At 41.3% G+C, this 24,052-nt stretch overlaps 1 protein-coding gene across 1 annotated transcript in view; it reads right to left on the reverse strand.

Moving 5' to 3' along the window:
* Positions 1–22,169, reverse strand: part of pex5la (peroxisomal biogenesis factor 5-like a) — a 79,008-nt gene extending 56,839 nt beyond the window's left edge. Inside the window, exon 1 of the mRNA XM_034530883.1 lies at positions 21,736–22,169. Within this exon, the coding sequence (XP_034386774.1) occupies positions 21,736–21,756 (21 nt within the window). The 5' untranslated portion in view covers positions 21,757–22,169. The remainder of the gene's footprint in view (positions 1–21,735) is intronic.
* Positions 22,170–24,052: the final 1,883 nt, after the last annotated feature.

Here is a 24,052-nt window from a genome sequence, read left to right on the forward strand (position 1 = left end):
AAAAAGCTATTAGCTGAACCACAGAACCACAAGGCAGAATTAAACCTTAGACTGCCAGCATCAGCTCATCCGCTTTCTTAAAATCCTTGCATCCTCTCTGCAACACAAATTGTTATCAAACACAAACACAGCGTCAAACAGCACAATACACATACTTGATATGTATAGATCCAATTTTCACCAGAAGAAAAAATGAAATGCCGTTTTAACATCAATACAGTAATGAATTACAGGGTTTTCAAAGCCACTGTAGCAGCACTTAATGTTATTAGTTATGTGGACTGGCAGTTGCTGGGACCTTTACTTAAACACTAAAATATTTACTTCATCTCATGAACTGAGCTGAATATGTTGGATATTAACTTTCATGAGAGATGTTAACAGTAAAATATCTCACTAATTCAGAGAGGAACAACACTGCCATCCATCATCTTGGAAATGTTTAGGAGTTATAATTACTAAGTTTGCAATTGTTAAGTTTGAAGGAGAAGCCAAAGCTCCAAACGTTATGCAAACCTATAATGTAAAGGTACATCCAGAGGGACCACTAAGCAGCCATTGTGCACTTAGCTAGTCATTTGTGGTTGCTGATGTTTTAAAAGCATTTACTGGACGTAGTGCAGCCAGTCCAAAGAGAGTTGTGCTTGTCTGTTATAACTTGTTTTCATGGAATGAACTGAATAAATTTGGGGACTTTCCTACAATGACACTGTACCTACAAGGCATGCAGTCATTTCATTTCGAGAAAGGGGGCAGTCAACCGTCTAATGGCTCTAATGTGATCATCACATTGTAATAGTACAAATCTATCAAACTGAAGTATGACCCATAGAGAGGAGCGTTCCTTAAATGGGAACTGCCAGCTGTTATATATGGTTCTCTATTGTGAGGAGGTTTACAATGGGCAGGTGCGTGTTAATGTGTGTGAGTGTGTGTGTGTGTGTGATAAAGAGAAACTGTGACAAAGACAGAAAGAGAGAGAGACGCCCACAGGCAGCTCATTACCCGTTCATCACAATCACTAGGAATGTTATGCAGATAAATGTCCTCTCATGGTATCATTGATCTCACTGGAGGCAGGATGCCGTCTAACGCAACATGGCAACACTGACATGCAGGGCTGCCACACTTGCAACACACAGCCATGAATCTCTGTCTGTCACGAAGCCAAAGCGTAGAGGTGATGTGTCACCATTCAGTCTTGGCATCTCTGATTAAATGTTTTAAGAGTCTTTACTTTAAATCTGCAGTAATCCCTTTTGAAATTTGTGACAGCAAATCAAACTGTGATCAAGGGTCAATGTGGCCGAACGCCATTTATTGCAAGAAAAGGAGGCATCAAAAAGCAGTGCCAGTGTTACGTCTTCTATCCTTTGGCAAAAATCAGATCAGGCTGGATTTTCCCCCGGGGCCCTTTATCAGAGGAAGACTGATGTCCCGATTTGACTGCTAGCACTAAGCCGAACATCACAAAAACAGATTTTCAGGAGACCATGGCCATTCATGCAGAGCAACTGTGCAAGGTGCGATACTGATGGCAGCTTTATTGCCAGCTATTTCTAATGTTCTGCACACTGGCTCCCTCTGTTTCATTTGCTGTTGTCCTGACAGCTTTTAAATCAGATTTAGACACTCAAAATGTTACTCTTACTCTTTGTAAAACTAAGCAGCTGCCAGTCCAGATAGCCAAGATAGCCCATGTTTCATTCATTGTCAAACAATGAATTAGCGCAAAGCAGTTAATTAGCATCACGTGTAATTAGGATAATCTATTATAATCTCACCCTTTGGCAAACACACATACCACTTCTACCGACGCCCTTCTATGCCAGACAGAACAAATTCATTGAGTTCTTCACAAAAAAATCACGTTGACATGCTGAGCTGCTTCATAGCTTTGTATAAAGGTTGGATAACATCAATTTTCTATTCTAAATCCTTCCTCTTCATTCACTAAAACAGATGAGGAACGAGACATCAAAGGATGTCCTTTAACCAAACTAATGTGTTCACTTGGTTATCTGTAATTATTAGGTGATTGCATGAATGAGCGAGAAAGATGTTTTCTGCATGGAAACAGATATGTACCGAAGACACAGGGTAAGGATTCCCCAGAACATCCAGAAGTTTAGAGCCAAGACTGACTCTGTGGCAAATCATTGAACATTGGGCAAAAGCAGATTCCACAATAGTTTTGAGGTGTGGGGACCATGTAGGTCTCTATTTTTAAGACCGAAACAAGCTCTTTTCAGTTCTCTTTTCAGTTGTCATTGAGTTGTTGTTTACTTCAACTACCAGTCATGATACCTGCTTGATTTGGCTTAGAACCCTTAACCACGACACTTTTGATAATGACGGACTGGAAACATCTTGTGACCTACCAATCAGTATAAAGAGCTGCCTTCATCAATGCCAAAAATAAATGTAGTATGATTATTTTTTCGTGCTGGGTCACTGGAGTGCACTCGAGTGGTTATTTCTGATGAGGGAAGGATGCTACTGTTGTAGCTTTCCCCATATACATGTCTGACTTCCAGCTGAAATCAAATCTGAGTAGTTCGTCATCAAAGGACAAATTCTCTACTGGTCATCTAGAATGGGCTGATGGTAATCTGTGTGTGTGTGTCGGCAGTGGGGAGGGTGCTCTTCACACAAGATTAGATGTGGGCAGCGGTTTTGATTACACAAGGGTCTGTAAGGCACACGCAATCACGTCATACAGCTTAGTTTACTACCATCTCTTACCCTCTGCCAGACTGGAGAGTTTCCATCTCTGCTCTGTCTGGCTGCCTTTTGAAAACTTTGTGCTGCAAATGAATGCAGAGAGGAACAAACTGTAATAATGAGCATGCTGTGAAGAGGCAACCATCTCCTCTCTGATAGTTCCAATATATGATTTTTCTCTTATAGTCTGTTATTGGAGTTAAAGCTGTCCATAAAAGAGGCTGCCAACAGCGCAGTAAAAATACCACGCATTATCTCGCTCTTCAAAGCATGATCACATCCTCTGTCGTGCACAACCAACTGATTTACATTAACAGAAAAGATGATGCTGTATAATAATGCTCTAATAGGATTGATGGAGCTGGAACCAGCTGGTCTTTTTACTGATATTAGGCATGTCTCTCTGGATAACTCTTAGTTGCTAATTTGAATTTACAGTATATATTCACTGCTGTCTGTCATGGATATGAGGAGCAATATCTTTATATGGATTCTGTTGTTGAAAGGACGAATTGGAGGTAATGAAGGATTGAGCTGCATCTTCGAAAACAAGTTAAAGGATCTGTGCACATAAAGTAGAAGAGACATCATGCATGAATGTATGAGTGAATATATTCCACCTAACTCTGTATATTAAGTAAATTAATTGATTACTCGGACAACCATTTTGCTACCTGTTTAAGTCATTTTTGCCATGCTATAACCATGGATAGATGTCTGTCAGTCATTCCACCACTTTGATCCAGACTGAATTGTTCTTGCCAAAAACATCACTCAAACATTACACTACATGTCATTTAGCTGACGCTTTTATCCAAAGCGACTTACAATAAGTGCATTAAACCATGAGTCCAAACTCAGAACAACAAGAATCAAGCAACTACAGAATACTATCTGTAAGTGCCATTTAAGTGCTACTAAAGTGCTAAACAACAAAGTGCTATCGGTAAGGGACATTTAAGTGCTACTACTGCTCTACCCTCCCTATTCAAGGTATAGTTGAAAGAGTTGTGTTTTTAGTTTGCGACGGAAGATGTAGAGACTTTCTGCTGTCCTGATGTCAATGGGGAGCTCGTTCCACCAATGAGGAGCCAGCACAGCAAACAGTCGTGATTTTGTTGAGTGGTTAGCTCGAAGTGAAGGAGCTACAAGCCGATTGGCAGAAGCCGAGTGAAGCGAACGGGCTGGGGTGTACGGTTTGACCATGTCCTGGATGTATACCGGACCCGATCTGTTCGCAGCACGGTACGCAAGTACCAATGTTTTGAAGCGGATGTGGGCGGTCACCGGTAACCAGTGAAGGTCGCGGAGGAGCGGAGTAGTGTGGGTAAATTTCGGTAGGTTGAAGACCAGTCGAGCAGCTGCATTCTGGATGAGCTGTAGAGGTCGAATGGCATTAGCAGGTAGACCTGCCAGGAGGGAGTTGCAATAGTCCAGCCGTGACATGACCAGAGCCTGGACCAGAACCTGTGCCGCCTTCTGAGTGAGAAGAGGTTGTATTCTCCTGATGTTGTACAGCATATACCTACAGGAGCGTGTTATTGCGGTAATGTTGGCAGTCAGGGAGAGTTGACTGTCGAGCGTCACTCCGAGGTTCCTGGCAGTCGGAGTCGGAGCCAGCACTGAGTTGTTGAAGTTAATAGTTAGGTTGTGGGTGGGAGAGCCTTTTCCTGGAAGGAGGAGAAGTTCAGTCTTGTCCGGGTTAATTTTCAGGTGGTGAGCGGACATCCACTGAGAGATGTCGGTCAGACAGGCAGAGATTCGTGCTGCTACCTGTGTTTCGGATTGGGGAAACGAGAGGATCAGTTGGGTGTCGTCAGCATAGCTGTGGTAGGTGAAGCCATGCGAGCGAATGACAGAGCCAAGAGAGTTGGTGTACAGAGAGAAGAGAAGAGGACCAAGGACTGAACCCTGAGGGACCCCAGTAGTCAGAGGACAAGGCTCAGACACAGATCCTCTCCAGGTTACCCGGTAAGAGCGGTCGGTGAGGTAGGATGAGAAGAGTGAGAGCGCTGTGCCTGAGATACCCAGGTCCTGGAGGGAGGACATGAGGATCTGATGGTTAACTGTGTCAAAGGCAGCGGAAAGGTCTAGAAGGATAAGGACAGAGGAGAGAGAGGCTGCTCTAGCAGTGTGAAGCTGCTCAGAGACAGCAAGGAGGGCAGTCTCTGTTGAGTGGCCTGTCTTGAATCCAGACTGGTGGGGGTCTAGAAGGTTGTTACTGTGAAGAAAGGAGGAGACTTGGTTAGAGATAGCTCGCTCTAGAGTTTTGGAAAGGAAGGGGAGGAGAGAGACAGGTCTGTAGTTATTGACTTCAGATGGGTCGAGAGTGGGTTTCTTCAGGAGAGGGTTAACTCTTGCCTCCTTCAGAGAGTTAGGGAAACAGCCGGTTGAGAGGGAGGTGTTAATAAGATGGGTGAGAAAGGGAAGAAGGTCCGGAGCAATGGACTGGAGAATGTGAGAAGGGATGGGGTCAAGGGGGCAGGTGGTTGGGCAAACTTATTCAAGTCGTTCATATTTAACTTAACAATAAGTCATTTGAAAAGTGTTTGTCCAATCCAGAGAATGGGGGCTCGTCCAGAATCCATGTTAAAGGTATCTTTGCTAAAGATGTTCCACGCAGATTTGTTTGGTTAAATTGTGTTTTTTCCGACCTGCTGTTAGTAGTACAGGCTTGAGTCATTTGGAGCCCTTTTCCTGATAGGCATAAGCAATGAGGGGCACTAGTTGTCTCTCATTGATCCTTTTTTTTTAGCAGTAAGTGGTTAGAGCAGTTGCTCAGGGCACTTCCATGAATGTCTAGGTGATATTCAGCTTGCTGAAGGTTAACCGGGTTACTGGGTTTTGTGCTTAATTTATCCTGCCACTAACCTGCATGAAGACTAGGGATGAGTTACTCATTAGACCTGGTTAGGCAGTTAGTCAGAGGAATTGGATTCCTTATTTAAAGCAGCCTGTCATCCTTGTATTTTGATAGAAAACTTAAGTTTTTGGAAAAGTAACTTAAAGTTGCATGTGAGCTGGTAAAATGGCTTCGATCAAAGAGTTTGTTCTGTCTCTGAGAGAGGAGTTACTAAATTCTAACAAAAAAGATGAGCTTTTGAAATTAGCGGACCACTACAGTGTTGAGCTTCCTAAAAAGTTGAATAAAGATGAATTGTTGGAGACATTAAAGGGTCATTTGAAAGTGTTGCCTGTTTCCGAGATGGCTTCTATGTTGACTGGACTTAGAGTTGGTTTGACCTTTGAGCAACAAAAACAACTTATGCAGGAGGAACACGTGCACGTTTTCGGGGAGGCTGAACTAGCCCATGTTCAGGCTAGAGAGCAGTTAGTATTGGAGCGATATAAGCTGGAGCTTTTAAGTGAAGGAAAGCTTAAGGCTGATCCACACAAGGTAGGAGAGTCAGTATTAGCATTTGATGTTGCTGTTAACTTAAGGTTAGTTCCAAAGTTTAATGAAAGGGATTCTGACATTTTCTTTGTTTTGTTTGAACGTTCAGCAGAGGCACGATGTTGGTCGGATGCTGAGCGTACCCTGTTGCTTCATTGTGTGCTCACTGGCAAGGCCCAGGAGGCTCTCAGGCTTGAGTGTTACTGCTAGTAGTAGCTACCAGTTGGTCAAAGCTGCGGTACTCAGGATATATGAATTGGTACCGGAAGCTTATCACCAGCGGTTCAGATTACTCAGAAAAGAAAAGCAGTCTCACATTGAGTTTGCTCATGATTTAACAACTAATTCTAATCAGTGGTGTGCCGCTTCACAGGTAAATACTATGGAGGACCTGGAGGAGTTAATCTTGCTTGAACAGTTCAAAAATGCTCTGCCTGCCCGTGTGGTTACCTACATTCAGGAACAGAAAGTAAGCAAGGTTACAGTTTCCTCTGCTCATCAGGCAATTTAACTGGTTATTCTGCATTTGTGTCCGATGGTTATGTTTCACTGGTAGGAAGTGAGACAAAGGTAAAAAATATTAAGAAATTCAGGGGCTCTGGAGTCATGTATTTTGGAGTCTGTGTTGAATTTCTCTTCTGAAACAGACACTGGTTCCAGTACTGCGGTCCGAGGGATGGGTTTGACAGTCTTTTCTGCGCCACAACATAATTTGACAGTCTCAAATCTGGTCCACGGTGATGTGATCATAGGAGTGCGACCTTCGTTGCCTATGGGGGGAGTACAGGTCATCTTAGGAAATGAACTGGCTGGCAGTAAGGTGTGGCCTGATGTGTCGGTGGAGCCTCTATCCTCCCAGGTAAAAGAGTCTAAGGGCCTCGAAGACACCTTCTCCTGTACATCCCACCTGTGCAGTGACACGTGTTATGATCCGGGCCAGTGGCGATTCCAGTTCTGCACATTCAGATAATATAGATTGTCTTTGTTTCCTGTGCCTGTTTTCCCCTTGCTTGTGTCTTGCAGTGACCTTCTGAAAGAGCAAAAACAGGACCCCAACCTTCAGGCTCTGTAGAGCCGGGTTCTCCAGGATAGAGATGGATGGAAGGGGTGTGGACTGCCCGGTGAGTTTCTTTTCCAAGAAGTTCAATTCTCACCAGGCAAATTACTGCATCATTGAAAAGGAGGCGGCTGGCACTGATCTGGGCATTGAAACATTTTAAGGTCTACGTGGTATATACTGATCATAACCCCTTCACCTTTCTTCACTCACTGCGAACCCAAACCAAAGGCTTATGCGCTGGTGTCTATTCCTCCAGGCATATCATTTAGATATACGTCATGTGAAAGGCATGGAAAATACAGTGGCTGATGCCTTGTCCCGAGCTGTAACTGTTTAAGTTAACTTGTGTTCTACTCCCTGCAGTGTCTCTGTCTGTCTGCTCTTTTTGGATCAAAGATCTGTCTGTGGCCTCCCTGTTTGTTGCCAACCTTGAGCCAGGTGGTAACAAATCTGTGTTATAATCCTTTAAAAAGGTACAAGAAAGAAAAACAAGTCTGACCATTCCTAGTGATAATAAAAATGTTATTGAATGATAATAAATGTTGTAAAACCGCACTAATCTGACCTGCTCTTATTCCGTGTCAGTTCTTCCTTCCCAGCAACAACACTCTTCTATCTTCTGTGTCTTTATTTCTCTTTGCAGCATTGTTACAGCTGTGACTGACCTTTTCTTTGGCAGCCTGTCGAACTACCCTGGAGTATATGAAAGCTGGAGGATAGGCTTTAATTGACGTGATAGCATTCTTGAGGTGTGTAGGGTGAGGGAGAGGAGTAGGTATGGAGAAATGTTGAAAGTAGAAAGGTTACGCTCTAGATTGGTCTGTGTCATCTCAACTCATGAAGAGACATTTCCAACCTTGAGCAACGATATAAAAAGGAAAAGGATGGATTTTGCTCTCATTTGAAACTCTTTTTTTTTTCAGCAGAACCACTACATTTGATTGAGGTTTTGAAATTCGGCTAAGAAAGTCTGTCTGTTGTCATATTTTATGTCGTCATCACCCGTCAGGGAGCAATACACAATGTTCAGAGCATTGATATGAGCAGCAAACAACTATTTGCTATGTCAAGATAAAGTGGAGTAATGTCTACATGAGCAGAGAATTAAGTTGTTATCCCAGCTTCTACTTGCTAGCTGGAAATAATCCTACCACCACCGCAATCTAATCCTACAAATAGTATATTACTATTCCCTTGCTTATAACCGGTGCTAACAATGTTATCTTCACCTCACCTGTCTCTCCGTGTGTGTGTGTGTGTGAGAAAAGCTGCTCCATGAACGGGGCGCAGACATAACATGTTCAATCTAGCCTGCCTTTAAGCTCCACTTAATGAAACACAAGAGCAGAGGCTATTAATGATCGTGATGCGGCGCTGCAGAAGCAATATAGAGGAAACACTGCTTAGCGTAGCCTCATTTTTATTTACGAATATGCTGAAATATTGAGTTTAAACTGAATTAATACTAACTGTGCAGCATTCAAATAGTGAATTTGGATGTCAACTCTGTCAATGAAGCTTTGAACTCTTTGGTCCAGCCCTGAATGTGATGAGTTTATTACTTTAATGGCTAGAAAAGTCATTTTGAACATCCTCAGTAGAGCCATGTTTCACTGCCTGACTGCACCTAATTGAGCCCAAGTCTCCTCTACGACCTTCACATCGGACTGTATAGATTTATTTCTCTCTTTAGAGCTGAAAACTAGCAGTTGCCAAGCCTGAAAAAAACCTTGCACTGGCTGCTTCAAGAACCACGAACATGCAACTCTTATCTCAACAGCTCGCTCATCTTTTATAAGCGGTCAACTCTAAATGAACTTTACATTTATTTGAAAACATAGATATTTAATAGATTAACAAAAAGAAGACAAGTATTTTTAGTGTCTATACATCATTTGATGACCATCCGCCGAGATGAATTCCAGTTGAGTTTCCGCGGACCAGAAATAGAAGTGGATCGTGTGTCATTATCTCGACCGATAGTTGATTTCCATTCATCCATCCGGAGACGTGGACGTAGAGTGCAGTTTATGGTGTGCAGTGGTGCGTTCGTTTTCTTGGCTTACATGATTGAGCCACATCACTTTCTCATCACTGGGCATTAATGAGCGCTGAAACAGTAGGCAGCCACTTTCCAAGAATAGATCTCTTTTTGTTGAAGAACACTTTAGCATCTACAGCATTTTTGACCACAGGATTTTGCTTCATGTCACTTATGCCCGCATTCGTCCAACATCAGATTTGTTTCACACACACGCACACCGCAAAATTGTGCAAAGACTTACCTTATTTTGGCATGAAATTTGTGAGTTAGACTAAAAATGTAATGGTGTGTTCACAACAAAGGCATTTACATCAAGAGTCAATGCAAACATGGGAATGGAAATCAGTGTTGATATCGATCTGTCGTCCTGACTTTGTTCATTCAGAAATGGAAGAAAAGTTGTTGTGGTTGTCTCTGGGCACCCTAAACCAAAGTTTGAGATGGAAATCTGTGTTCAAACCATATCCTGTCTGTGGTACATACAATATCATAGATGGCCTATTTATGCCAAAATTACGATATTTTGAGTGTTAAGGGTGCGGCTACAATGTCCACATAGCCGAGCACCGATCTATCTGAACTTCATTCACAATACAAGCATTTTAAAAGTTGTTTGCTTGTCGTCTAGCGGACAGACCTAACGAAGCATGTTTTCAGATTTTTGTTATTTGTTTCTGCATTATTATGTAGTTATTTTGGCAATCTTTTTATCCATTTATTGCAGTTAATAGTATTTTGGGTTCACATCGCTGTAGTAAACAAGCCGGTGTCTGGCTTGCTTGATACGGTAAAAACAGGTCTGTAAAATTCAGAATGATGTTATGAACCCAGACAGGTCTGCGTATGGTTTTCATACATATCTGGGACTTCCAAAACATGTACAGCTGTAAATGTGCAGCAATAGTTTTTATTTCAGCCATGGCTGATGAAACGCTGTTGGTTTAGGCTCCACCTCCTCTCCTGTATGCATAGTGAAGCTTATAAAAACACATATAATCCCACAGTTAAACTTGCGCAAGATAATAAGCACAGCAAAAATGTGCTCTGTGTGAACACAACGTAATGTGTTAATTGTGAGTGAAATATTGTTAACATGAGCATTAATATGGGGAATAAAATATATGAACGATACGTCTCCAGCATAGAATACATCTGTCAAGTGTTGCGGTTGTTCTACCAATGGGTACAATCTGATGCAAACCTAGACCACAGATATCCTTGGCAGGACAATGCCCTCTCCTCGCAGAGAGAGAAGCAGATGTCAAAGTGCCGCAGAGCTCCATTAAGAGTGTAATGTATCAAGTGTGTGTGTGTGTGTTCTTGTACTTGCTACATAATGGGGTATAAACTTAGTTTTAACATCCATTATAGAACGGTTTAGGTCTGGTATTTAGTTGTGATGGTTAAAGTTAGGGCAGGGGGCTAGTGAATGCATGTAGAATATTGCCTACTTACATTTGAAGACATCTTACTCATTTTACTAAATTTCCGACCAGTCTAGATCAAATGGCCCCACAGGAAATTAGGTAAATTGTCATCACAGCCTGAGAAACTGAGGTTCCCAGGGTTTGACATTATTTATTGTATCTCTGAGTTTCTTCACGAAGGGGAAATAAGCATTTATATGAAATATATATTTAATAGCATTTAATTAATCTAATCTGTGTGGGATGATCCAACACAAACATACCACACACACAGATACAACACTTGAACAGGCCAACATAACAACGATCTCTGGTATCTATATTACTTGAAATAGACATTACCACAGCCAGCAAGCCTCTAACTGACACACCGGCCTCTTTCCTTGCAGACATAGTCACAGATACGTAGAAACACCAACTCTTTCATTGCCGCTGTCAGTGATGGATTAGGCTGAGAGAGCACTGAATTGGGATAAACAATGGAACAACGTGCCACAAGAGATGAGGGTTGTAGAAATAAAAGCGTACCTATTTAAACAAGAGCATATAGTGAGATATATCTTTGTTTTGCTTTGTCTTTTGACATCCTCTACATATTTCTTACCAAATAACTAGAATAACTAGAATGTCACATCATATTGAAACATTTGTTTATCTCTTTCAAGGTAATTGTTCCCACAGTCCCATTGTTACTTCGTTTTTCTCCCCATTTTCATATCCCTCGCTCACTCTGGATTGCATGTTTTGCTCAGAATTCATTAAGTGATGATACAACTTTGTCTATTATTCAAACAAAGGAGAGGGTCAATTCAGTCTTTACAGATATGTTGTTTTCAGGTCTGTTGTGTTAACAAGATCTTGATCTCAATGAGAATTCCTGAATAAAACAGCTCACTCACTAATTACTTTGTAATATTTCCAACTAATGCAACATATATCACAGAAAGAATTACTCTACAAGACGCGTTGTTCATTTCCTTCATGTATGGAGGGAAGTCAGGGTGGAGCAGGGCCCACGACCTCTTCCCTGGCACACTGCTACTGCCCTTGTCATGTGGAGAGAAATTAATCCCACATCAACGCCATGCCTCGTTACCTACACTTGTGTGAACATGCTTGCATGTACGCGGGCATACAGACGCACACGTGCACACAGTAGCATGCAAGTATTTCATGTGCAACCACATACTGTATGAACAAGCGTGAACTGAGATGCACATGGCCTTTGGGACGGCTCCAGGTGAGGAGCCGGTCCTGCACTGCTAACGAAACCTTCCTACCCTCAGACGTCTCCGCTGGTGTACCCTTGAAATCTGCATACATCCCATCTGTACACCCAGCTCCTCCCTGTGCTCCGCTCTGCAGCCCAGCCCTCAACTTCTGCCAGAGAATTTATTAACTGCATGTCTTACAAGTATTTATAGAAATTCAAGGCAATTTCCTCTGACCCAACCGACAATCTCCTACAAGAAGTTATGGTGCATAGACACTGAAATACACTACACTGGATTTGAAATACACTTCGAGGAAAATGGTAACTCGACCTGTCCTCTTGTCCACTGTCACTCCATCCACTTCAAAACACTAAACAAGCTCCGCTTTCGCATTTTCTGACTATCTTTGCAAATTATATTAAATTGCCAAATTTTTCAGCCACAACATCATTATCCTCCACACTTCATCCCTCATTCAGCGTGTACACATGACATCAAAGATTCCTATTTCCACTCCAGCCATACACAAGAGAGTTTTAGAGGGACAAATTATTGGTTCATGCAGCAAAATTGCATGCTTGCAATTAATTGAAGGGGATTCAGAGAAGCTTGAGTTTACGTTTCATTATTTAGACAGCTTGCTTTTCCTGTCGGGTAGCGCTCGGTCGTAAATACAGAGCTGTGACCGAGAGTGTTGAAATTGTCATTAGTGGCGATCATAAAAGGGAGGTAATTGGCATTTTTGGGTCCATGCTAATTGGTGTGATAATATGCAGACCTTGGTGTGTGTTCTCCAGCAATTATCTGACAAGATCACCGACTCAGAGAGGAAGAGCTATTGTGTAGGGCTGAGGGTGAAGAATGAGTTGTCAGGATCAAATCCAGAGGCAGGATGTCGGCAGTCTGCAAATCAAGAGATGCTCTTGCTTGAGGTGTGAAACGGATTCTCTGAGCAAAACAGTGACGAGAATGAGGCATGATGAAGACGAGAGCAGTGTTTCATGCGTTTTCTATGTAGCAACTGCCTTTGGATATACATGACTTCTAATGTGAGAATCTGTTCTCACTATCAGCTGACTGTAGCTGCGTTCTGAAAGGCACAAGGAGAGAGAGAGAAACATAACATGCATGGGTACGTTTTTGTTTATACTGTATAAACTGTTAAGTGATTAGGCAGCAGAAAATGACAGATTATTAATGTGATTCAAAAAGCTTTCAATTAGAGGTTAAATTAATAGCATTGAGTGCCGAGTGGTTACAGTGCATTTCACAGAACTGCATTATCCCGGGTTTCATTCCGGCCTTGGCACCTTTGTTGCATGTCATACCCGCTTTTCTTTCTAAAATAAAATCATTGTAAATATAAATATATTATTAGAAAAAACTTTTGCTACTTGTTTAATGGTTTCAATCATTAAGCAAGAAGACCTTTAAAGACCAATGTATGGTTTCCACAAGGGTCATTGTGTCCAAGTGACTTAAATGTCATCATCCTGTCCTTACTGCAAGTGACTGTGCATAATAAAATAAACTGAACACACTGTTTTTTGTACTGTATGTATGTAATGTAATGTATTTCCCATCCTTGGTTCTTTTCTTGTTAAACTGTGTTGTTTGTTCACTAAAAATGCCGAAGGTTTTTCTTCTTTTCTTTGTTCAGTATCTTTTAGAGTTTGTGTCTTTGGATTTGATTCTGTTGCTGACAGTTATTTGAGGAATTCTCTTTGGGTTTTGGGAAATTGTGATTGTGAATTGGCTTTTTTTTGCTATTTACTGTCGTTTATAGACTTGATATTTATTCGATTTAACAAAACAATGAGCATATTAGTCGCTATTATCGATTTATTATTTCTATTAGGAGTAGTGGGAGAAGCATTTAAGTACAGGTCAAGAGGAAGAACAGCCAAAATAACCTTTTTCAGTAAAAGTACTATTATGGCATGTGGAGTCACAGACAACGTATCTAGTACCATATCAGAGGAGGGTCTGCACTAACTAATTACTGGGAAGTGAAAGTTCTGCTCACATCTGCCACAGTGAACTGCATATTTGTTTATCAACTGTTCTCATCCATGATAGCTCATATCTCCCCAGGGGACGAAACACATGCACTCTCCACTCCACCGCTGAGACAAATGGTTTCTGGAGCAAATTAATTCCCAGTTGGAGAATGACTGTAATGAATGTGTTGGGCGAGAGAGATGGATGGGCTACCCTTTCTTCTGCACAGCCCTCTGCTCCCACGAACAAAGATGCTGAGGCTTGTCCTACTTTTGTGGGAGGAAAAATGTGGTTTGTACAGTAGCTCAGGGGATTCTCCAAGTGGGGCTGCCGTGTTAACTGACTTGGAGCACAAAGACACCCAGAGGAAATCTACCAACAGAGAGAATGATGTAGAGCTGTGAAGCTGCGAATTTGGGTGCTTCACATTGATTATATCCCATCTCAGATGCAGGCGTCTTGTTTGAGAAAGCCTGATACACCGTGTTGACATTTGGTGTGTGTGTGTGTGTGTGTGTGTGTGTGTGTGTGTGTGTGTGCGTTTGTGAGAGAGTCTGTAGTTCAGGCCGAGTCAGTCCCATGACATTCAGTTTGAGTGTTGTGTAAGACTTGTGAGCTGGTTCTCTGTCGTGGTGGAGACAACACGTATCCTCTGTCCCCCTTTCTGTCAAAACACAAAAGCACGTGTTTATTTGAGCATAAAATAAGCCGCACATGTCGGACATATATGATGCCATTGTTTATCCTTTGAGCAGGTGTGGGCTTGTCGAGTTGCAAAAAGCAGCTAAGCTGGTGGCAAGTATCTTTAGATGATGGGCGGGGTCAATGTGAACGTTGAGCCGACAGTATCTGATAATCTTATTGATGAGCGGCTTTCAGAACAAAATCTATGCTTGCAAACAATAACAATCAGTAATAGAATGAAGTTGCTCCAATTGGATTGTGGTAACCTTTAACAGAGCATCAGTGATCAGCCAATAACCAGTGTGAGGTTATTAATAGGAAATTACATTTTGGGCTACATTGCTTGTATTATACTAAATAATGAGGGCAAAGTAAAGCATACTTTAATTAATAGAAAGTGAATATTGGACAGTCACCATAACATCAACACAATATTTTTGGCGACAAATATTTTCTTTTCAGCTTTCTTTAATGACTAAATGCTTCACTTTGGGTTCATGAATCCTCGTCTAAATGCATTTGAAGAAGTAAACAAGTCTGTGTTATTAGTCTAAGAACACAACCTTATTAGTTCCTGACAAGTGAACATTTCTGACAGTCTGCTTTGTGAGTGGCACAACGACGGGACATGAATACTCAGGAAGCCCAATCTCATCATTTCAATTCTGTCACAGCTCTGGATTTTGAGTTTATTTAGTCAACGTTAAATCAGGATTCTAACCGTGGATTCGATTCTCAAACCGGGAAGAGTGACGTCTCACACACACGTACCTGCACACAGACACACACTACTGTCAAACTCGGGCTATAATGAACTGGAGCACCATGTATGAGACTCCTCACACGGGAGGTCATCTCATCAGCTCAGTCAGAAATAATTCATCAAGTGAAATTGAAAAGACGATTAAGGACTTGATTATAGTGTACATAAAATAACATGAACAAAAAAAGAAATAAAACATAAACAAAAAATGTAAATGAACAGACTGACTTTGTTTCAGTACCATGGCAATACAATATGCCTTTTATTCCTCTATTCACTACCTTTCATCCCCAGCTCTCATATCCCCTTTCATCACATCTGACCCAATGTTAATTCTTTTCACTTTTAATGATTTTATAGGATGGGTGGGTGGCTGTTAGGAGGGCACAGATGACAGTGAATGGGAAAAAGCACATTTCCCATGCTATGTTAGCAAGAACAAAAACCCCTCAATCAGCTTATAGCACAACTGCTGCTGATGTATGCTGGAATCCCTCTTAGTCCCTCTATTCTGCTTTATGAGCTCCAAAAGCTGCTCAAAGCCTCTGTCGAGCCTCAACTACCCAACCAGGGGGAAGGAGAGATAGTAACTGAGGACTGGATGCCAGCCATCTTGGTGAGCACCATGGTTTACTCAGAAAACGTTATAAAAAATAATAATTCAAACATTGATTTATTTGTTTATGAGCAGAAAGAGACACACAAGCAGCATCAAATAATGTCACGTGTGAATGTTTCAGCTCAAATTTCATAAACGTGAACAGTTTGTAAAATAACTTTCCAACAGAGACAACTATCGATTACAACTCACTGAATGTGGACAATAAGTATTACGTTCTGCCATGGTTGAGAGTTTTTACTCAAGTCCTTTAAGACAAATGAACTGTTCCAACACTCTCACTGCTCTCGTACCTGTCGGCTCCTCCAATAACAGAATCCCATCAAGCCATTGGAAGTATTTGGGGTCAAAGCTGAACTTCAGTTGAAAAAACCTGCCATGGAATCTGTGTAATGCACGATGCTCTCGCTGTTCATTGGAAATAACAGCCTTGCACAACCTCCATGAAGTGTAGAAGAAGCCGAAGTGTCTTGGACATGTGAAGCTACTTTTCCAGTAAAACTACAAAACATCAATGAGTTAGCTGCAAGGTTATCAGCTGAGTGTCTGCCTTAGTACACTCTGTCGGGGTTTCAGGTCCGTTTTTTAATCAGAGGATCAGCGGTTCGATCCCCGGTTCCGCTAGCCCTCGTCGATGTGTCCTTGAGCAAGACACTTGACCTCAACTTGCTCCCCATAGCAATGGGATGTAATGTAATATTTCTGCCACTTTCAGGGCGCTGACGTTAGGGTTGCAAAGGGGCGGAAAGTTTCTGGTAAATTTCCGGAAAGTTTCCACGGGAATTTTGTCTCGGGAATTTAGAAAAAAAAAAGAAGTTTTTTTGCAAAAGCATATAACAGGGAACTTACATGTAGTTGTGAACAAGACTATGCACGCTTAGCTCAGCTGGACCCTGAATGCAGCTGTTTGGGAACACTGTCTGCCAGAAACATAAACGTAAACATAAAACGTTCTGTTGTTTTTGAACGTCTTTGTCATCAGTGTTGTCTGAACGTTTCAGCCCTCCTTTGCCTGGCAAGTGTGAGAGCGCCGAGTTGCGTAGAGGCCAATAGCGGTATTGCAGACAGTTAGAGATTTCAATTATAGCTCGCAACATATTGAAAAAAAATAACTGAACTAGTTAATTGTTTGGAGCTGTGAACTTAGTTCAAATTTTTTAATTATGAACTATGAACTGAACTAGTTCATGTAGAAAGTGAACTTTCCCAACACTGTTTGTCATTACCTAGCATATTGATTACTTGGTAAACTGAAGCCATGTTCATTTTAATACCAAGTTTATTTGTATACAGTAGACTAACTTTTTACAGCAGTGAGGAGGACGTTGATGAGGTCCAGGAAGAAAGCATTAAGACCTGAAAGGATTCAGGGAAAAACACAAAAAAAAGTGGGTTGGGGGGTGGTGATCATAGGGAATACACCTTTTTTATTCAACGTTCATGTTTTTGTTGTTCGATGAAAGAATAAAGTTCTACTCACAAAATGTCAAAAAAGTCAAAAATGTCATTTTTAAAAGTTGTATTATAAATGTTTGCATGCATGTCTGCTTATGACAAAGTAAATACAGTTAAATTACCCCAACATTTCCAGTTTATTCCCGTTAATTCCCGTATATTCCCGTTTATTCCCGTTAATTCCCGTGGAAAGTTTCCAACTTTGAATATTCCCAGAATTTTGCAACCCTGGCTGACTTTAAAGGTGAACCAGCTATACTCATTTTAGTGACAACCCGCTCCGAGTTTTTGTTTTACTTTTTTAATTGATTGCATTATTTCAGTAAATATTTGTATTTTTGGCAAACGGTTAATTATTAACATCCCTAAATCAACTAGCATTAAAAATTAAAAAAAATTCTGTTGCCGTTTGAGTTAGAAGTCCTTGACGCTCGACCCCACAAACCTTCCAGATCAACTTTACATTTGACCTGTTTCTAGTCTGCTCTTCTCTTTCTAATTATACTTTAGTGTGGAAATATGTCGTTCTCTAGTTAACAAGTTCTCATTTCGCAAAGAACTTATGAAGCTATTCTCCAAAATACAGTGACCAATGAGCTTTAGCTATCTGTCTAGTAGACATTTACTTGCCTTCCTCACCGTACACCTCCAACAAGGAGAGCAGTATTGTCTGTAGAGCTTTGGTTCCAGCCGGATACCACCGGATTTCACTAATTATCTTGGCTCCTGAAATAGTTAGGCCTATTATATCACTCTTAATCAAGACCATGGTTCATTAAATCAAGGAGACTTTAAAACGGTCTCTCGCTGGGAAAAGCGTTTTAGACCCCTTTGTCATGCCTGTAGCTGACCACCTCGGCTGTGGGAGAAGTCTTGATGAAAGCCTCTTAGTACCACTTTAGTAGACTTAAACCAGAGCTCACGACTGATGGTCTGATGGACCTGATGTGCGACTATAATTGATGAATGCGTGTATTGTGGCGTGAGTTGAATTGCTGATATTGTGATGCCCTGTTGACTTGTCTTTGTAGTGCTGTGCTCTGTTTTTACTGCCTGTTGGTTAATTATTCTGCATCTGCATCTCTTCAAGACAGTTCCTCCATTAAACACGACTTCATTTTCGTTTTAGCATTAATTGGAATATTTTAAATTATTAGAACTTAAAAGTTATTTAGCATTTCATAAACCACATCTGATGATGCTAATTAACTGCATTTTGAATGTGTCTATAAAGACAAGTTAGGAGGGGAATGTGAACTCCAGTGACAATAATCCATCAGTGCTTTTGTATATACAAACACAAAGCGATGCACAAGGTTGTCACAAATATCCACCAAAACAGAACAGAACACAGGAAATACAATAGAAAACAGCTCAGCATTTTTTATATTGTATCAGTGGCCTATTTAATCTTGCAGTGCTCTGGAGGATAACCTCGAAAAACAAATTATTTTTCAACCAGCAAACCAAACATCATAAACATATTGGCAACTTAATGAAAAGATGGTGTGAGCGAATGAGATCTTTTGAGACTTGATCTACTTCTGATCAACGATAGCATCCATCCTCGTTCTTCCCCGGGGAAGTTGGAATATTGTAATCAAATTATGTAATCATGTTAGGCTTAACAGAGCAAATATCGAAAGTCCTTGGAGCATCACTTCCATTCATCCAGGACGTCTTTTATACTTACAGTACAAGGGCTTCCGTAATCAGAGTCACTGTAAACGTGAATACTAAAGCAGGGAAACCACTACAACAATTACTTTGCAATCTATGTCAAAATGAAATGGTAAAGTGACATCTGAGGGTGTCAGGATCGAGATCTTTCTTAAATGTAGTACATCAAAGAGAAAAATACACGTTACATTAACTCTCTTGTAGGTTTTTCATTGACAAAGAATAGCAGCAGTGCTGAATCAGCTCGCTTTGGCAGTATCTTCACAGAGCAAGGAGGCTGACTCTGTTCACAAAAACGGACGCACGTTGTGTGAAAACACAAATCTGTACTTAATACCTATAACACTTTTATGTATTCTGTTTGTGAGACTTTTAAAACAAAAAAAGCATGATTGGAGGAATTGAAGACCCGGGTCGGGCATTATATTTCTGCCAAGCAACACTTGTGACGTCAAGCTCCGATATTACCAATCTACACCGGCCAACCGTGAGGACCAGACTAGGCATTGTTTGTGAAACTCATGCCAATAAATTTTATCCAACGAACATTGTATCCTTGTGTGCACATCTATTGCAATTATGCAAACATCTTATGAGTGTTTATGGAAATAGCTTACGCTCCACGGGTGATACCACCACATACCACATTAACCCACACATATCAACACACCAGGTCAGCGAGAAAACAAAATGTAAATGAATGAAAAATACTAAAAAGAGATAGTGCTTATCTTGTTCCCACAGACAACTGCTTCCTGAGAGGCAACACTTTGAGCTTATCTGGCTTACTGACAATCCTGAAAACCTAATAAATAAGGACATACAAGTGTATCTACTTTGAGGCGGAAATCTGATCGCTCTGATGGTGAGCGACAGACTGTGTACGGTATAATAATAATAATAATAATAATACTTTGAATTTATAGAGCACTTTTGATGAGGTATGAGCTTCATTTAAAATCCCAAGCTATGGCTTCCAACTCTCACTGATTTATGCCTGAAGCCTGCAGTCAGAGGTCACATCCACACAGTGAAATATAAGAACAAAAAGATCCCAACATTCATGTAATGTGTTACTATGTTTTGCTGTGATTTGACTCAAATGCATGCAACATACGTAAAAAAAAAAAAAACTAACTTGAAAAACTGTTCCTTTGTTCTGAAAGCATTGTGCCTCGCCTACATCTTTTTGAAGTACAACCTTTGCACAAAGAACATGATGAGATTTAAAACAATAAATACAGAAGAGTTCCCTGTTAAGTTGAACGTTTTACATGTTGCATATGTTTGTAGGCGTCAAGATATAACAAACCACTCATTCACCACACAAGCAATATGTTCGTCCTACTCTGACAAAGTTCTGGCTGTATTACTTTCAAATTCAGGTAGCTCTGATTTCATATGCACACTTGACTTCAAGGAGAAAGCGTTGTGAACATCGAGATAAACCCATCAGTTACACAAACGAGTGTCATGGCGAAAGATCCATTATAGTTAGAGCACCTGCTTTGTATTCACCGGACATGTGCTGCTAAATTAGCCCTGTGTAATGAGCCTTATCTGGTTTGAGATAAGGCTCGGTGTTAGGACGCATGCATGTGATGAAAAACATAGAAATTGTGAGATGGTTGAAACAATATGAGATGAAACATGGAAAACTGTGATTCAAATATAATCCGTGTTTGATCTTTGATCATGTGTCTTTAAAAACCATAACTCACTGGCTTTTCAGTGACCCTTAACAAACACAATGGGGGCAGATTCAGACAACAGCTGCCGACCGCCTTTTCATGCATTTTTCAATGAATACCGCTGCTTGAGTAATATATCATGAAATATTAAATGTTGGTCTTTAATGCTCCAGAGTACTGACTCAGGAGTTGTCTTTTATTACATAATCAACTGTCTGGGAGCTGAAGTTTCTCTGGCAACTAACAACCCGTGATTGTTATACAGGGAAAAGGCTTCATTATCCACTGAGGACGGATTATGGTTTTGAACGATAAGATAACTGTGTTCAAATGACAATGTGTCACACAGGACGACTGTAGCTGTGATCACGCTTTTCATGCGTCTTGTCATGTTTTAAACATGTTGTCACAATTGTTGGTGCCCGAGTTGCGTTTCAGTCTCTGTGCGTGATGCAACACGAACTATATTGTCAACACTGTGGTATGGGATGTGAGAGTGTACGTCCGATTGTGTGGCGTCACGTGAGCACAAGCATGCACGTCAGGAAACTAATGAGTAGCTGTCAAGGCTGCCCGGACTACAGGCTACCTCGTGTTTACATTGGACATGCAGGTACACGTGCAAGGGGCGCGCTACACTCTGTTTTCTCAATGACTACTGTAAATGATGGAAGCCATGGCTGACTAAGAGTAGTGCAGTTGTAGTTCCATCGTCATCCATTACAAGCAATTTGTCCGCTGTCTTCAAAGCAAACAAATGCAGCATACATGTCTGTCTTGTCAGAGTATAGTTGGTTTATCTCTACTCGTTTAGGACTAACTGGTGTTACCTCAAATCCCTCAAATAAAAGAATAACCTTGATATAAACTAGGCTGCATGTAGAAGTCCCCCCTGTGCACATCACTTAATTCGCTCTAGAACAACTAAAATAGTTGGTTCTCATGGGAACCACCAAAAGAGGCTGCATGTATTTCTTACCTGTAAATGCCCCTGGTACATATTGAGCACACAAGTCGGTCGCGGATCTCTCGGTCAGCGGATCTTTGCACTTCTTCCAGACTTGTGAAGCAGACACTCGGACTGGAAGTGTTGACATGAAAAGCTGAAGCGGAGTTTCTTGGCCAGAGGAGCGGTCCTCTCCTCTCCTGAAGCGGACACTTTGCGCTCTTCCAGCGTTTCTTCTGCGTGCGGGGACACCGAGGCGCGCCGGGCGCAAGAGGAGTGCAACGTCGGATCTCACTTTTAGCTTCCCTCAAAGTGTGCTGACGCTGGATTATGACAAGTGCAAGGTTTTGGAGTCCGTGTGGGAGGGGAAACAAATCACCGCGATATAAGTGTTAAACCCTGAACGTTCTCCACGTCTCTCTCCCTCTCTTTGGGTCTCTGGCCGCGCTTCTGTCTGTCTGTCTGTCTGTCTGTCTGTCTGTCTGTCTGTCTGTCTGTCTGTCTGTCTGTCTGTCTGTCTGTCTCCCTCTCTCCTCTCCTCTCCTCCTCTACCGGCTTGGGTTTAAATGCTTTTGACGCTCCTCGGGGTTTCTTCTCTTCTTATAGTGCGCTCCTCTTTCCCGTTTGCTAACTACTCCCTCTGACCCAGCCCTCTGGTGCCTCCTCCAGTGCTGACGTGCTCCACAAGGAGGCACACGAGAACATTTCACTCACACTTCAGAGCAAAATGCGCACACCATTTAATCCAAATGTATTGTTTTCCTTTATGTCTTGTAAACAATACATAGCACGTATATTTAAATGACTTCTCAATGATTCTTTTTAGATCAATTTTAAATAATATCAATTGTTGGAATACATGTTTCCATTCTTAAATTATTATGCAACATATTGTGCAATTTCCTAATTAAATGGTAAAAGCAAACTGCGTACTGCGCACATTATGTCTGAAAGAGTGTGATATTTGCATGCAAAAAGCAAATTAGCTGTTGTTCCCAGTTGTCCAATTAGTGGAAGAAACAATTATGTAACCAAAACTGCAAGTCAAATAATTTCAAGGCAATTATGTCGGAGAACTAGAGCAAATGATCTGGTATGAGTAGAGGTACTTCACCATCAGCCACATGTTGGCAAACACAATGTATCATCCTTTATAACTATATGCATCTAAACGTTATTCATAAAGTTTGAACAAAATAGGAATTTTTTTATCTTCTCTCCAAAATGCTGCTTGTTCACAGTTGTGCAAACACACCACGCAGATGCAAACTTCAGTTTTTCAGTGCTACCAGCCTCAACAGCAATGCTAGTGTTGTTTTCACTGGTCCTGGTAAGGCTGGCTATTGTAGCGGGAACTAACACAGAGGCGGTCTTGAGTATACATAGATGTTGATATGTCTGTCTGGCAGATTTTGTCAATGGGACAGCATCACAACCGTGCAAGATGCACTCAGGAATCAAAGATCAAAGTGAGGGTCTCGTTCGAAGATAAATGTGTGGCGAGGTGGCCACTGCCCCCCATTGTTGCGCTCATGGCCTATTTGGACGTCACACAACTACAGGTGTGTAGTTGAGACCAAAATTAATTCCAAATTCCAACTTGATGGCACATGTCTCAAGATATTGGGTTAAATAAGTAGATGGACTCTCCTTTTAACCAATAAGAGAGCAAGAATAAGTTATGATTGGGCCCAACCCTGTTGTACATTCCCATACAACTAAACGGTTCTCTCAATTATGATTTGAGGGAAATGTATCGGACAGAGAAACACTGTTCTCAGGTCAAATGTTGTACCACTAAACAGAGTTTAGTTTTACTGGTTTAGTGAATTAAAGCTGCGCTGGGCAACTTCTTACACTGCCTGCTCCAGATGCCAGTAAGTAGTACTCGATTATGTGAACCTCATTACCCAGAAATGATGTAACACTTGTCTGTTGGCTGTCAAAAGGTGAAAGGATCTAATATTAATGAGGGTAGTTTTCTCTTTATAGAGCGCTTCGTCGCTCCTTATCAAGAAACACGTCCTATTACTCTATTTCTTTGTTGGCTGAAAACTGTTACCTGTATCAACAGGTCATAAGCCATTCTGTATTATGTGTTGTGCAACAACAGGAATGCAACAGTCCTTCCACTCTGCAGTGTTTTGATATTCTTCATGCCTCATGAGATGAAAACAAACCGCCCCTCCCGGTGTTAAAGTCAGCATGATTATTACTCCTCGTCTTTGTGCGTATATTAAACAGCAGAAACACACAAATACATTTGCCAGGCTGTGTCAAAAGATTTTTTTCATGCTTCCACATGTTTTATTGATGAATAATGATTATACACTCACCTGATTTGAGATGA

This window comes from Cyclopterus lumpus, chromosome 4, assembly GCF_009769545.1.
Source record: "Cyclopterus lumpus isolate fCycLum1 chromosome 4, fCycLum1.pri, whole genome shotgun sequence".
NCBI classification, from domain to species: domain Eukaryota; kingdom Metazoa; phylum Chordata; class Actinopteri; order Perciformes; family Cyclopteridae; genus Cyclopterus; species Cyclopterus lumpus.